This window comes from Paralichthys olivaceus, chromosome 13 (genome assembly GCF_024713975.1).
Source record: "Paralichthys olivaceus isolate ysfri-2021 chromosome 13, ASM2471397v2, whole genome shotgun sequence".
In the NCBI taxonomy this organism is placed as follows: domain Eukaryota; kingdom Metazoa; phylum Chordata; class Actinopteri; order Pleuronectiformes; family Paralichthyidae; genus Paralichthys; species Paralichthys olivaceus.
Window position 1 is genome coordinate 17,274,367 of NC_091105.1, and position 15,317 is coordinate 17,289,683.

Below are 15,317 nucleotides of genomic sequence, written 5' to 3' on the forward strand. Positions count from 1 at the left end.
CGAGGATTCATGTCTATGCGTAGAATCCAACATTGATAAGTTAATATTTAACTCACAACTGATATTGAAAAGGTTAGCTGATGTGGCACTACGTGCTTTGGAGCACAGAATTAGGAATGAGTTATCAGCCCAAACTTTCATGTTCCTCTAAGAGAATCTACAACAATGTTGCATCGCAAGTTTATTAGTCATGTGTCTCAGATTCCACAGAGTTCAAATCTTCATATGCTTTGTATTGAAAATTATATCACTTACAGTAAGAAAGAAAAAATCAACTTGGGTTTAGAGACCAATTTGCAAAATGATGAATGATGTGTTACAAACTGAGGGTGAAGAGTGAGAAACACTGAGAGGCACATTATAAGAAACTGTTCAGCTATTTGTGTAGAGAAACAAACACAAATCATTGCGAAACTATGATGAAATCAGTGCTCGCTGCTAAAAAGGGGGAGTGTGTGTCCAGGGATTAAAGACAGATGGTTTTATAACATACTCAGTTTGGCAATGTGATCACTTTAACAGTTGTGGTGCTGCCAGTTAAAGGTCAAGTGTGTGAGATTTAGGTGAAAGGGATCTATTGGCAGATATTTAATGTAGAATAACCCTCATGATGTTTTCACTAGTTCTTTTCATCTAAATTGTATGAATTGTAGTTTTCTTTACCCCAGAAAAGGCCCTTTATATTTAAATACTTTATATTTACATCAAGAGGACCCTCTCTACGGAGGCCGCCATGTTTTTTACATTAGTCCAGACTGGACAAACTAAACACATTTTGAGTTTTTATGACAACTGAAGCTACCACAGGTTATTTTTCATGATTGGAAGGAGAGGGTGAGGTGAGGGATATTCAGCAATTTCAACACTAGATATCACATCATTCTACACACTGTACCTTTAAGAGTGTTGCCAAAGTCATGGAGGATTTTGATCATATCATAATAATGATAATGACAACACAGACTTTGTATAAAATGTCAAAAGCTGAGAATCAAACCTCACAGCAGACGATTAAATTAAGTCCATTTGAAGTAAAAAGACATTAACTTGTATAATTCAGGCTCAAAGCTGATGTCATGCAAGTTATGTCAAGAGATCAGCAACTAGTCAGTAACAGTAGTGAAAAAAACACCATCCAAAAGTACTGAATGAAGCTGCCTTCTACTGTAATAGAATAGTGAATGTGGAGATGTGTGGATTGGAGCTTCAGAAGCTCAATAACGCCCTCTTTTGGGGAGATGAGGTTTAACATGGTACAGGGAGTGAAGCCCCATCAACTTCTATCATTTTTAAACCCTTTTCAATGACGCCCCTTCCTGGGGAGGTGTGGTGTGCCAAGGAACAGTGAGTGACGCAGAACACCAATCACTTTTGTTACGGCCTCAACCTCAAAAGTTTAATACCACCCAGCGACTGCAATGCACAAGGAGGATGCGACTTTACTCGAAAGGTTTTTCAACAGAAACAAAAATAAGAAATTAATGTAAAATTAAACTGGGATTGTAGAGGCCTGGCCAAAAAGGAAACAAGCCATAAGAACTGTACCGTGATGACGAGAGAGACAGAGAGAGAATCCTCCTTCATTTAATCATGCTTACCTGAGAGGAGAAACATTGACAGGAAAGGGGGAGAGGGGTGGAGAAAAAAAACATAAGGGGGGGTGCACCTCCTTCAGTACTGGACAGCGCTGATTGGTTCAGGTTTACCAGGTTCAGCACTGGACAGCCCCACAGAGGGAATGACAGAACTGTCAGCTGGTGACATTTTACCAAAGTCAACCACCCTATGCAATAGCAAACAGCAGGTTATCAGAAGGAAGAGAAATCACACATAGCAAAATTGTTTTGGCCCAAATTGTATGTCCCTCATCCTGCCCACATACCACCCAGAGTCATAGCACTTGGGTGGTCCGCTCCTGTTTGCCAGATCTGAGCCACAAATAAACCATAGCAGTAGTGGCCTGACCTTGTTTTGTGCTATTTGGGCAATTATCACCGTTTACCACATGGGCAACTTTAGATTCACATCCAGAATGCTCCTTGCCTATAGCACTGCATTTGAGCCACATTTGCTATTTTACAAGTGGGCCACTTTAGGCTCACATCGATTTTGTTCAGGCCACAAGAGGTCCAGATGTGCTGCATCACTGCCTTAAGTAGCACACATCCCTATGGCATCTGGATCTCCTCAGTTGCAATAAAGCTATCAGAAAAATAAGCATAATTATGATCACTCAAACACAGCACAAGAAGAAAACACCTTCACCAGAGCTTTACTGTCAGCCAATTAATTGCCCAACATGGAATTAATGCTATCTATAGGACAACACAGTTGAATCCCCACAGCAACTGGACCTGTAACCATGTGTGACTCCATGTGGACAGTATGCAAAGGTGCATGCAAAGGTGCATGCAAAGGTGCATGCAAAGGTGCATGCAAAGGTGCATCAGTGCAAAGTATTTGCACTGAAAAGCTAGAACACCAGCATCCACAGCAGACTCCTAAGGGAAAGACAACACACCAGTCAAAATGAATGACTGAGGCGCTGCTGTAGTCCTCAAATTACTGGCTCGAACACAAAGCCATGCATCAGATGTGGAGCATGAGCTTGAATATGCTGAAATTTTAATCTTAAAACAATTTGGAGTAAATTCAAATAAAAAAAATGTATCTGTCCCAAAGTATAACAGTCCCAGTCAATCTCAAGGGACAATGACACACTGTATGAATGTGTGTATAGGTGAATGTGCAAAACTAGCCTAGAAAAGCACTATATAAATATAGACCATTTACCGCCTCCTTACTTACCATTTGCAGTTTCTAATTAATTTGATTATTGTTAATCAGAAGTTTTGGATCTATTTAGAACAAACAGAAAAGAGAATTTGGGAGTGGAACTCATGGAAATTATGAGAGAAAGATACAAGAACGCATGCTGGAGTATAAAATGTTACACATATTTCACGTGGGCTGACTCAAAACCAGAAAAATACATTAAACGTTTGGATACTAAACTATATTTAATCAAACACATTTTTAGATAGACACTGCTGGATTCAGTGCAGTGTGCAGGTGCATGAGGATAAACCATGTGATACTGTACTGTGGTACAGGAATCCTGCAGATCAGGAGAGGATGACTTGGAGGGAGGACACAGAAAGGACACACCGGTAGTGGGTGTATCCTGTGTGGGCTGCTGTCACATAAACAGAGAAAGTGAAGTGCTTTCAATCTATTGTTGGGAAACACTGCGTGGAGCAAACCTGACATAACTCCAGGAGAAGAGGATTCCTCAGTCGACTGCCATCTCAGAACAACATGGCAAAGACTAAACTGGGTAAATACATGTCCTCCTTCTAAAGCTGCATTTTTATTCATCTCGGTGATAATGACTGAAGGTTTGTGTGATTGTTACCACTGCAGAATAAAACAGCTTAAAACAGCTTAGGTGCTTATTTTGTGATCATTCATCCATTGCCTTTATTTTTTGTAAGTTAAGAATACAAATAATTGTTCCTAACTTTGAACAGGTTACTATATTTAAACATACTTTTTGTTCCTTTTTCTCTGCCCAGTAGACATAGTGTCATGTAATTGTTGGAGTCAGGAGTGTGTAGAGATAGGAATCATGGCAGCGTGGTGGTAAAACCAGATCAGCCAGTCTGGTGAGTCTCTGACTGCAGGGTTGTCATGCTTTACTTGCACAAGGTGATGCAGTTGCATATCACACAATAGGGAGTCAGATAAGCCATTAACTGTTACATCTGAATGAAGAACTCAACCATTCTTTATTATTTAACACTAAAGCTCAAAGCTTCAGTCACTGAGAGCATTTCAATCTGCATAATAAATAATGTCCATAATAAATCTTAATTTACTTGATACATCCATGTACAAGTGCAGTGTGCAGTGAAAGGCTGCATGGTGCAAGACAACGCAAAGTTGAAGTCAAAATATATAATATCTCAATCAATCAATCGTGCATAACAAGTTGTGGCAAACCTAAAAAACTATAGACCTTTTTTTGTCATATCTCAGCTGCTAGGAGCCCTTTAACTGAGGCAGCTGTGGGGTTTGCACTAGGAGCTGTGGGAGGCTGCATAATGGGAGCCACAGAGGAGCCAGTGGACCAGACCCTGTTAATGATGACTGCAGCGGAAACATTGAAACCACTGATGGAGGAAGTCAGGACAGTAGGTGCTCTGGGGCTGGGGACCCTTATAGGAGCCACAGCACTAACCACAGCCATGACTTCTGTAGTAGCTGGTGTGATTCTAGCTGCAATGGTAGCGTCAGTGTCCGTGGCCACCAGGAGCTGCGGCGCCTCCCAAAGACACTCTCGTGGCGTTTGGGCATCGGCAGGACTGGCTGGGGCCTTCGGGAGCACTCTCAGTGGAGCCACACTTGGGGTTGCTGTTGAATGGATTGTGAAGAATTATGGCATGGTGGGCCTTCTGTGGGCGCTGAGCATATTCACCATACTCAAACCACCCGTGCACTTTTTACTAAAGCTCCTCTGGAAGCAGGGAGAGGCCTGTCGCACTCTGGGATCTGAAGCTTTGGCCAGAGAAAGGGAACAGATTGAGGTTACAGAGTTTCAGCAGAAACAAAGGGTGGCTGTGCAGATAGAGCAGAGGATCCTGATGCTGGAGCAGGGAGGCGGCACCGGTGGGATAGACCACAAGACAACATGGGCCACTGAACGCAGGAAGAGAGAAGAGATAGAGAGGAAGAAGATGGAGAGTGAAGAAGCAGAATTGGACCAAAGAACCGTCCAAGACTGGATCAACACCATGGTGGTCAAACATGTGGACTTCTTGGCTTTCTCAGGGATACCAATGACAGTGGTTGCCATAGTAACATCAAGTTTTGGGGTGTTAGGCTATGGAGGCCACCAGTCTGTGCTCATAGTGCTTCTGGTTTTGGTGTCAGTCATAGCCTATTTGCTTCTAAAGTCTTCTGACTTTAAGTTCTGGATGTTGGTGGGATGCATGGGAATGCTGGCAACGTTTGTCATCGCCATGCTCACCCTACACGCCGGGCAGTTGGTCGTAACATCGGCCATGAAGATGGAAGCAGCAGGGCAGCCTCAGTCCAGAGAAAACATTAGAACTCGTATGAACCACCAATCCTCTTTGGAAGCACTGAATGCAGCTTTCTTTGTGGCAAAAATGTGTCAGCTGGGTTTAGGGGCTGCAGTGGGTGGGCCTCTAGTGAGGCATGCAGCTGGAGATGTGAAAGTCATAGCAGGGGCTGCTTTAGTGGCGGGTGGTTTACTGGCCGGGGTGGAGGGTTTGGCTCCAGCTCTGGGAGAAGGGGGAAAAGCTGGGGCACTGCTTGGCGTGGTGGGGGCAGCAGGGGTGTCGGTGGGTGGAGCATCAGCTGTGGCTGGAAGGTGGTCCTCATGGCCAGGAACCTTGGGAACAATAGCAGGGTTAGTGTTTGGGGCATTAGTAATGGGTAAATGGCACATAGTCAACATTGGACTGCAGTTGCCTGTGGCTTATGTGTTTGCTATGACTAATCCATTTTAACATGTACTGTGAAAAATGTTGTCTGTGAGTTTATGTCATTTACATGAAATATCTGTTTTAATACCTGCCTTAGGATATTCTACCTTCTCTTCTTGTCACAATGAATGTGCCAGACTAATCAGTTCTCTCTCTCTCTCTTACATACTCTGTGCGTGTGTGTGAAAACTAGTAAAATGCATAATTGAGCCACACTGCTGTACTGAGCGACATCACCACGATCAGAAAAGGGACAGACTTTCATGTTTGACTCCAGTCATTTGACCTGGTCTCTATGTTACTATACTTTGTCCAATGTTTGTACTAAAATGTTTTTATACATTAAATACTGCATTTGAATGATGTGTATTTTTGAGAATCTAAGTGTCTTTGTCATGTAACTGCAAGGGTTATTAAAAATCAAAACGCATGCCTCCAACAGTTAAGTTTCAGTTAACATTCATGTACATCCACACTTTTATAATAGCTGTAGTGTGGTGGAAGAAATATAATGTAAAAAATGTGTTTATAAGGTCATGTCTGAACAGCTGTAGAGAAATATCCAACTGGACATTGGGATTATTGTCAGATATACTTGTTGAGACAACCGTACACTTGGGTGTAACAGATGAATTTTCATGGAATTAAGGAAATATTGTTCAACATGATACAAATTTGACATTGATCAGCAGCATAAATTGAGATATTTATATTCACACTGATTCTTTCTCAGACAACAATACCAAGATTGAATGATGCAGTGCCATATGACATGGTATTTCTTGGTATCAGCTGGTATTTAAAAAAAACTCGTCATTTATGGGCAGTGATATGCAGGACAAGACTGTTTTTTTCCACCTGAGAGGCAGCTCAGCTTAAGAGGGCAAAGGGGCCTTTACTCAGAGTGCAGATATCCTTGCATTGATAGGCTGTGACAGAATGCTGTGAAACCTGTTTTTATCGGTGGAGCAAATCAAAAAGGACATTCCACCTGCAAAACAATAGAAGTGAACACTTGATAAACATCAGTTACCTCAACATTCAGGAAGCTTGGAGTCTCTAAAAATGATCGTAATCAAAAGTCTTTCCAGGTTTGGGGTTGGTTGCATTTACTAGAGCACACACATTAAAGTGTATTAATAAATTATTTCTTACACTCAAATATAAATAAAATGAACAAACTACCTCCCCTGACAATGGACACAACCAAATTATCATTTTTATTGTTCCCTTTATCTTATGCTGGTGCTGTTTTACGTACACAAGTACAGATCATTCATAATGAGCTAAAACTTTTATTCACATCACAAGAAAGCACTTATGCTGCTTTCATTACTAGATATGATAGTTATTTAATGTGAGATAGCCCTATTTCAGCTTTTCTTTTTTTCTTATTTGGATTTTTGTTTCCTGATGTGCTTTCGTATTCGTTTTAATCATTAGGTTATTGCTCAACTTGAGGCTTTATTGTTTGATCAAGAAAATATGACTGTGTCTTGTTAGTTTGTAGTTTTATATGATTTAATAAAGAAAAAAATGTCATGTGTCAGGGTTTGGACCTCCCCCACCGCAGTGACGTACAGCGTGGGCCAATGACGTATTTACGCATGGACCGGAAACGGCCCGTTCCTGTGGCGGAACCCCCGCATGTTGGTAGTTTTCGCACACGGACCATAGTTATTGTAACTCCATGATGGCAGCGGTGATGGAAAAACATGTGGAGACGCCAGGTGAGTTCTGCTTTTGTGTGAAAATCACGACGTGTCGAGGAGCGAGCTGCTCCCTGTGTTCTGCTGCTCTTTATCTCATCTGCTGCTGTGGCTGTGTGTTGGTACAATTCATGTCTGTGGCTGCGGTCGGAGTGTCCAATCTACTTTCCTACCCACTATTCCTCGATACCAAAGGAAAACATCGCGAGGTCAAGGAAAAGTGTGAAGGAGAAGCCTAAAGGAGTTAGGATAGATAATCCCACACACTGAGTGTTTTTCCTCTTGAACAAACTTTATTTATAATCGAGGCTGTGCACAGACTGCACGTCCTCTGTGCTGTGAGCTGACAGTTCTAGTGAAGATGATGTTAAATCATTCATCAGAAACAACTCCATAGATTTGATTGCAAATGAAAACAAAACAGGAAAACTGTATGTATGTGGAGTAAATTCTTCAGTGAGGGAGATGGAGATGATCCATGAGCACACAATTTCAATTATCCAGTGTTGGCCATTGTCTCTTCATAGTCTCTTTTACTTTAAATAGTACACTTATAATGCTGTTATTTTTTATAGTGATCTTTCCATATATTCACATAAGTATTACTCTTTTTGTGTCACACAGAGGACGATGCTGAGCCTCAGTGTGAGGACAGCGATGACCAGAGTGGTTCTGAAGGAGAGAATAAGGATGAAAGGTTAGATGATGGAGGGAGCAATGGAGAGGAAGCAGACGATGATGATGATGACAACGACAAGGAGGAAGAGGAGGGTAACACCAATGCTGGATGGGCGGAAGCCATGGCAAAGATCCTGGGGAAGAAAACTGCAGAGAACAAAAGCATCATCTTGGTCAAGAACAAAGAGTTGGACAAGATGAAGGAGAGAGAGAGGCAGGAGCAGCAAGAGAAAAAGACACAGGTAATGAGCCAAGTGAAAGTGTGTGTTACACTGTAAAATATATACCTGTCTAAAGCCCCTTTTGGAAATATAATAATTTTGTCTGGGATATCGGCGACTTCCCTTAAGCTTTAATAATACCTGCAGCTTTGGATGGGAATACTAAAATGTGTTGTGGCAGTACAACAAGCTCCCTCACATTCTAACAATGTAAACTGTCCTGTCACTGCATTAACCACAGCAGCAGCACTTTACACTGTGATTTTCTTTTATTGGTGATCCCACTACTCTGGCCACCGAACACCTCACTCACAAGCTCCTCAATTCCAGTGTCAGACAAGTTGGGCCTTTTCTTGCTTGATGCCACAATTCACCATAAAAAACATTGATCAGCAAGGTTATCTGGTTTTCACATTCATGAAGTGCTTTGCTTTCACCATGAATGGTTGAGTGTGGCTGTGTAGAGGGTCGGATATGTGCCAGATCTACGTGCACATGTTTCAAAGTCCACTGATTTATAGGAAACGTTGACTTCAGCTGTGCAGTTTTTATATCAGATTTTTTGGTGAATGCCATTTTCGTTTTTTTTTGTGCGCATGTACGTTTTGAGTATGGATCTTTAGTTGTTCGATAAATGAGACCCCCTCTTCCCAGTGAGAAACATTTAAAAGCACTCTGAGAAACAAGTGTCAGGTCTGATGTGACAAAGAGTGAACTAACATCAGTGTGATCAACCAAAAATGATTTTCACAACCTAACCATATATTTATTATACTGTATATGTGTACATACTGTATATGTTTACATACTGTATTTGTGCTTGTGTCCAACAGGTTGACAAGAGGCGATCGTGGGAGATGATGAGCAGGGAGAAACCAGACGTAGTGGTGGACAGAGAGACTGAGAGAGCTCTACAGAGGATAGCTACCAGGTATCTAGTCGCTTCTTATGAGGCTGTGTTTGACATCGTCAGAACTATCATTCCGTCCAGATGTGACCGTGTGTTTTTCTGCTCAGAGGGGTGGTGCAGCTATTCAATGCTGTGAAGAAACACCAGAAGAATGTGGATGACAAGGTGAAGGAAGTGGGTGGCTCAGAGAGGAAGAAAGCCAAGATTCTTGGGACTGTCTCTAAGAAGGATTTCATCGATGTGCTGAGGAGGACTGAGGAAGGAAGCAGAGGCACCGGCACACCGACCGACACTGTGAGTTCAGTCATATCTAATTCTCTGTTTGTTGCCTCCAGAACTGATACGGCACTACACTCTAAATGACAATTACTCATTTGTAGGTCTTCTTTGGAAAGCTGCATGGCTCATTCTCTCTCCAGTGTGGGCCTGTGCTACTGTTTCATTCTGTCAGTCAGATCATGATCCGGGTGTGGGGGGGTGGCATAACATAATCGCTTGTTTAGCGTACTTGAGATGAAAGTTTGAAATAATCATGATATTTATTGGATGTCATATCACCCAGCCCTAACACATTTCTCACCAAGTAATAAAATGTAATTTCACTGAGTGCTCACATGGTGTCACTGCTGCCTTTTAAAAGCACTCACTGAACTCGTGCGTTGTCTCTGTGCATGTGCAGGCTGCTGCGACAGAGGAGAAGCCTGCCTGGAGCATCCTCAGAGATGACTTCATGATGGGAGCCACCATGAAGGACTGGGACAAAGACAGTGACAAAGAAGAGGAGACTGAGCCACACTCAGCAGCGGGGTTAGAGGATAGTGATTCAGACTGACAACAGCTACACAGACTGGAGGGACTGCATTGAGCAGGCTCAGGTGCCTTCTGCGGGAATAGGCTGGGTAAAGGAACCCAGACTAAGATGGGAAAAGTTCTATAAAAGTTCTATAATGACTTTAAACACAAGAAAACGTTTTTATAGCAGGTTACACTGTGATATAAGTTGGTGAATAGTTGTGCTGGGAGGGGACAGTCTATGCCCTGGAGAGAGTATGTGGACTAGAAGAAGTGAAAGAAGCTCCTCTGAGTGGAGCCCTGGCCTTTCATCACAGAGTCAGCATCAATTGGTTCATGTTATTACTTGGAAACTCTGTAAATAGTAATGTTTTGTACAGTGCTAGTTGAATAAACAGCCATGCCATGTATCACCCACAGTGCTCTGTGCTCTTATTGTCCACTGGACTACAGTCTGTTCATGGTACTACGGGAGTCTCAGTAATTTACTAGAACAGCTGCTCCCTTTTAATTTGTATCAGGCAAACCAGAGGAAATTGTGCATCTGTTGGGAACTATTTCCTGCTGTGGAATGTTGCATATTAGCTTCTGTAGTGAGTATTTGGGGCTGAAGAAAGGTGTTAGGTACTGAACCAAGGAGGAGCAAACTCTAAACTCTTGTTTGTTGAAGAAGGCCGCATATTATGGTTGAAAACTCTTTAGCAAGTGGACCTTGAGCGGTAATAGTTTGTCTGAAGTGTTTCTGCCAAACAATCCCAATATTTGTTTTGATATTGAGACAAAAACAATAAAAGCTCATTTGTGAGCTAAAGACTGAGATTTGTGTTTTCATAAACCTGTTCTATAACGTTGTTTTCAAACCTTTGTACGGATTAGGTTGGCAGAGAGTGCTGATGTGTAGAGCCTTATTAATAACAAAGGTCGTTTGTGTATGTTCCACATAGCCTGAGAGACGCACCATTCCTTGTCTCACATCTGTCAGTGTGGCTAGAGATTTAGTGACACCATCAGGATTGCAGCAGATTAGGACTGTCAGGCTTGATGGATGGCCGGCTTAGATGGGGCACACCATGGAGGGCTGCCAATAGAGCATTGCAAATAATTAGAAAAGTGGGATTTTCTGAGGGGTGTGGACATAAATCCAACTGACAAACACCTGCTCCTGTGTAAGTGCTCAGAGGAGAAATGGCTGGAGAAGCACATCATGGTACCGCTGAAGCCATCCAGTCAGTGGACAGGTGAATGAAAATGGTTCTTAATGAAATCCTAAGTCTTATAAAGAGAGTGTGTAAGTAGACTGGTAGCTGTTACTTTAAAAAGTATAGTCAGCCAACAGATTTATGGGATGAAGTGAAATTCCCAGCCTGAATTATTGTCTCAGTTTGCTCCTGTTTGTGTTGATTTAAAATCACAATTTCAACTTTTAAACCCTCAGTATATGAAAAAAATGATTGCATGTAGCTATAATCCATTCATGTGAATTGGTGGGCACTGTTGCTCTACACATTGTCTTCTTAAATGGTGTTGTGATGTCATTGAAATCTGTGTTAAATGTTATTTTGTTTATTTCAGCACAATAAGCTCAACAACGCAAGTTCCTAATAGCTTCTGTGGTAATGTGGATAAAGTAAATAGACACACTTACAGTGGCAGTAAACCTCAAACGCACTTTTACACAGAGGTAATGAACCTATAATAATGGGGTAAGTGAGTAAAAATCGAAAAATGAATAACGTTCAAATATGAATATCCCAGCACAAAGAACATTTAGATGTCAACAATACATTCCACACTCTACAGTGTCAGATCACCAGATCTGATTTGTTGGAAAACAACAGGTAAGACAAGTGAAAGAAAGGCCAACATGGAGGGAAACAGTGTCACGTACAGAAAACTGGAGAGGTGTTTCTGCAGAATCGTTCAAAAAGTTTCGCAAACCTCCCAGTGATCGGCTTTAGGACCCTGCGTCACGACGCACCTCAGGCCAATGGGCCATTAGCAGTTGCAGCGCTGTCCCAATGGGCATAGCAAGCACTCCTATTTACCAAACCGCCTCGTAACGTGGAGCTGCAGCGGTCCCCTGCTTCCACAGCGATGACCACAGTCTCGGTTTGAAGTGTGTGGAGGGGAAACACGTTGAACCTTTAGCCGCATCTCCTGCCAGCGTCCGCCGCTGTCCGCTTGGCACGCGTAAAAGACGAGTCGAGCCCAGCTAGATGGGGCTGGGGAAGACGCGTAAGAAACTGCACTCGCTTCGAACACAAACTCCGAGCTTTTTTGTCAGCGAGCTACCTCCGAAGAAAGGTTCGTTGTCAGAGTGGAGCCGCTACTTTGAGCGGATTTCTCATTTCGCCGTAACGCGACATTATACAGTTGGCACCTTGCGTCATAACAACTAATCGCTAAAGTTTAGCACAGAAACCTGAGATGAAGAGTGGTGAGAGCGCTGATGCGGTGGAGGTGTACTCGCAGCTATGCGCCCCGCTGACGGTAACACTCAGCTGTTTTAACTCCCCCGTTTTCATCCATAGAGTTTAGATCTGCCTCCGTCAACATCTTGCTGCGCCTCAAGGCTGCGCACACCCACTGTGAGGAATAGATCACCTGGATCTCTTTTCCTCTGGACAAAATTGAATGGATTTTCAGGGACACTTAACTGAAACTGGGGTATTGGAACCAGAAAAGTTTTCAACTCCCTGTTTTTGGCCACTCGGCCAGTCTGCGTAAATGCTCTCCACTTTGATTTCTGCGCAAGAAATGCATCTGCATGGCGATATTTAAATCGCCGCGGTAAAATCCCTCCAGGATCTGCTTTTATTTGTTTGAAATTTGAAGACACATACACGTGGAGAAGATGAACCTGTGTATCGTCAGTCTTCTGCTCACTTTGGATTTAGCCACTGTGGCGCTCAGTTTGTCCACATGCAGCACGCTGGACATGGATCAGTTCAAGAAGAAGCGCATCGAGGCAATTCGAGGGCAGATCCTGAGCAAGCTGAAGCTCACCAGCCCCCCGGTGGACTTCCCCGAGCCCGAGGAGGTGTCCCGGGACATTGTGGCCATATACAACAGCACCAGGGACCTGCTGCAGGAGAAAGCCAACGATCGGGCGGCGACGTGCGAGCGGCAGCGCAGCGAGGAGGAGTATTACGCCAAGGAGGTGCACAAGATCGACATGTATCCCTTCTACCCGTCAGAGAGTAAGTGTGAGAAAAAAAGATTGTGTGCGCAAAACGTGTGAATGTGTGCAAACCTGCGGGTCTCATGTGCAGCCCACTGCTGGATTATTACCTGAGTGAAGTTCCACATAGCGTGTGTGCGTGGTCACGTGTGCGTGTGTTTGTTTTGGAAAACCCGACCCATGCTGTTCTGGAGGGAATGTGGAAACAGTTTCTGCAGAGCCAGCAGACAGTCCCTCTGCTGTACCTTCACACACACACACACACACACACACACACACACACACACACACACACAGAGACTAGCAACAACAATATGGTTTTGAAGTTAATCACTGAAACTATTGAACATCTTGCTTATTCATGTCAGTCAGACAACAATTTTTGTTGTGTATTAAAATAGAAAATGAACACCATTCAATACACATCAAATTTACAAAGATAATCCCTCCCCCAGGACGAGATAAATATAATTATAATTATGGGAAAATATCAAATTCATATATGCAAATTGGAAAAAAGACACAAACATATTTATGTAGTCTTAAAGAGATAGTTTTCACAAAAATGAAAATTCCCTCATTATCTACTCACCACTATGCCGATGTCAAAAAACATAAAATGCCTCCATGCTCCATGCTCCACACTGTGTTGTCATCAAAGCGTCCTGTCTGTTGTCAGTGCCAGTTACTTCAATTGTATTGGATTTGACTGCAATGCTGTTTACCCCTGAAACTCCCAAAGTGTTTTGTGGACTCAAACACTACCCCTCCATCGGTAGTGAATTTTCAGTGAACTATCCCTTTAAAAATACAATGAAGAACTATCTCTCTTACTTACTAATTATTACACATTCAAATGAATACACACAGAAACATTTTCAGAATAGGTCCCATTTTGGACATTGAGTCTGCAGTTGTGTTTGAGGAATGCATGATACATTTATGATGAGGTCATACTGAATGTACATTTGGTTTATTTATTTATTTTGATATATTTATTCATTTACTTTTTACTTTTATGATTAACTTAGCCTTGCAGTTCTTAATATGTTTGTACTGCTAACCTCTGCACCACTGTGCCATCCCAGGTGTAAATATATAATCTTAAAACCATGCCAAGATACATTCTGGATGAGAAATGCACTTAAATGGGAGAGGTGTAAATTAAGTTCTTGGTTTTGTTAACACAGGGTTTTGATTTAGAGATCTGAGAGTTTTTGAGTTTTCTGTCTCAACCCCACTCACTGGATCAACTTTCTACCAGAATTGTAATCCCTAAACAACTGACTATGAGGTTTGTGGATTATCCAGAATAACAGGGACATGATTTGCTGTGAAGGCACATTTTTCTTACTTCACCCACTTCAGTTGATCAGGTTCCATAATAAAACGCTTGCTCACCTGAAAAATCTCCAGTATAACATAAATGTACTGTATTTATACAGTGTTTTCCTAGTCTTATCGACCACTCAAAGTGGTGGAGTGCTTTTTTATATCACACACTGGGCAAGGACAGTTTGACATGCAGACTGGAGAAGCTGGAAACCACCAACCATCTGGTTACATTTCAGCTGCTCATGTAATGCCACATCATGCGGTTGCAGAGAGAACCAAGTGCACCTGCATCCCAGCTGCCAATGACCTGCACAAACTACTGTTCTGTCTATGAGTGAATTTCACACGGCGGGTCGTCCACTAATCAGAGGGATGGCAGTAAAATGTCTGCATGTCAATGTAGGAGCTCTTTGGCCTCACTATAACTAAGAAGCATTTATCATGCCCCATTTGTTCCTGTTAACTGTGTTTAATTTGAATCCCCCCCTTTACTTTTGGTTTTACGAGTAGATTTTAAAACCTGTTGATGTTTGGTTTCCCCCAGAAAGCATTTTCAGCACTGGGTGAAATAACAACACTTGGTTAAGTACTCTAATATTTATATCAATGACTGTCAGCCTCCATAGATGACTAAACCTAGTTTTTCATTCACTCTGTTCATGGACTCCAGCCTCACTTCCTTCTATTGTTCAGTTTCCCACCACTGCACCCACCTCATCACCCCTGAGTTACCCATTATACACCTGCTCACACCTCTCTGTACTTCATGAAGATCTTTCCATCATTCATTCCTTGTGTAGCCCTCCTGTGTAAAAAACATTGGCTCTTTTTGTTTCAGAGACTGCTTGTGCCCTGTTACTTTTGCTGCCTTGTTCTGGTTTTAATTTTTTTAATAACCTTGGTCTTCCTGTGTGTGAACTCTGCCTGCATTAAAACTTAGACTATTGATGTGAACTTTGCATGATTCCTGCATGTGAGTCT

At 42.4% G+C, this 15,317-nt stretch overlaps 3 protein-coding genes across 5 annotated transcripts in view; all 3 read left to right on the forward strand.

Annotated features, from left to right (window-relative positions):
* Window positions 1-3,174: 3,174 nt before the first annotated feature.
* Window positions 3,175-5,870, forward strand: LOC109632225 (uncharacterized). 3 transcript variants are annotated; one of them, XM_020091414.2, is made up of 2 exons: window positions 3,175-3,337; window positions 4,084-5,870. In XM_020091414.2, the coding sequence occupies exons 1-2, from the start codon at window positions 3,319-3,321 to the stop codon at window positions 5,532-5,534; spliced, it is 1,470 nt and encodes a 489-aa protein (XP_019946973.1). In that variant the 5' UTR covers window positions 3,175-3,318; the 3' UTR covers window positions 5,535-5,870. The 3 variants fall into 3 exon arrangements, with proteins under 3 accessions (XP_019946973.1, XP_069393304.1, XP_019946972.1); XM_069537203.1 differs by having other exon boundaries at window positions 4,087-5,870; XM_020091413.2 differs by having other exon boundaries at window positions 3,176-3,337; window positions 4,039-5,870.
* A 1,209-nt stretch (window positions 5,871-7,079) lies between these two features.
* rrp15 (ribosomal RNA processing 15 homolog) lies at window positions 7,080-10,230 on the forward strand. Its single transcript, XM_020091415.2, has 5 exons — window positions 7,080-7,240; window positions 7,844-8,139; window positions 8,952-9,049; window positions 9,136-9,322; window positions 9,708-10,230. Exons 1-5 carry the CDS (start codon window positions 7,201-7,203, stop codon window positions 9,858-9,860), a joined length of 774 nt encoding a protein of 257 aa, XP_019946974.1. The 5' UTR covers window positions 7,080-7,200; the 3' UTR covers window positions 9,861-10,230.
* Window positions 10,231-11,821: 1,591 nt separating this feature from the next.
* tgfb2 (transforming growth factor, beta 2) overlaps window positions 11,822-15,317 on the forward strand; it is a 29,843-nt gene continuing 26,347 nt past the window's right edge. The window contains exon 1 of the mRNA XM_020091055.2: window positions 11,822-13,020. Coding sequence (XP_019946614.1) covers window positions 12,675-13,020 — 346 coding nt within the window. The 5' untranslated portion in view covers window positions 11,822-12,674. The remainder of the gene's footprint in view (window positions 13,021-15,317) is intronic.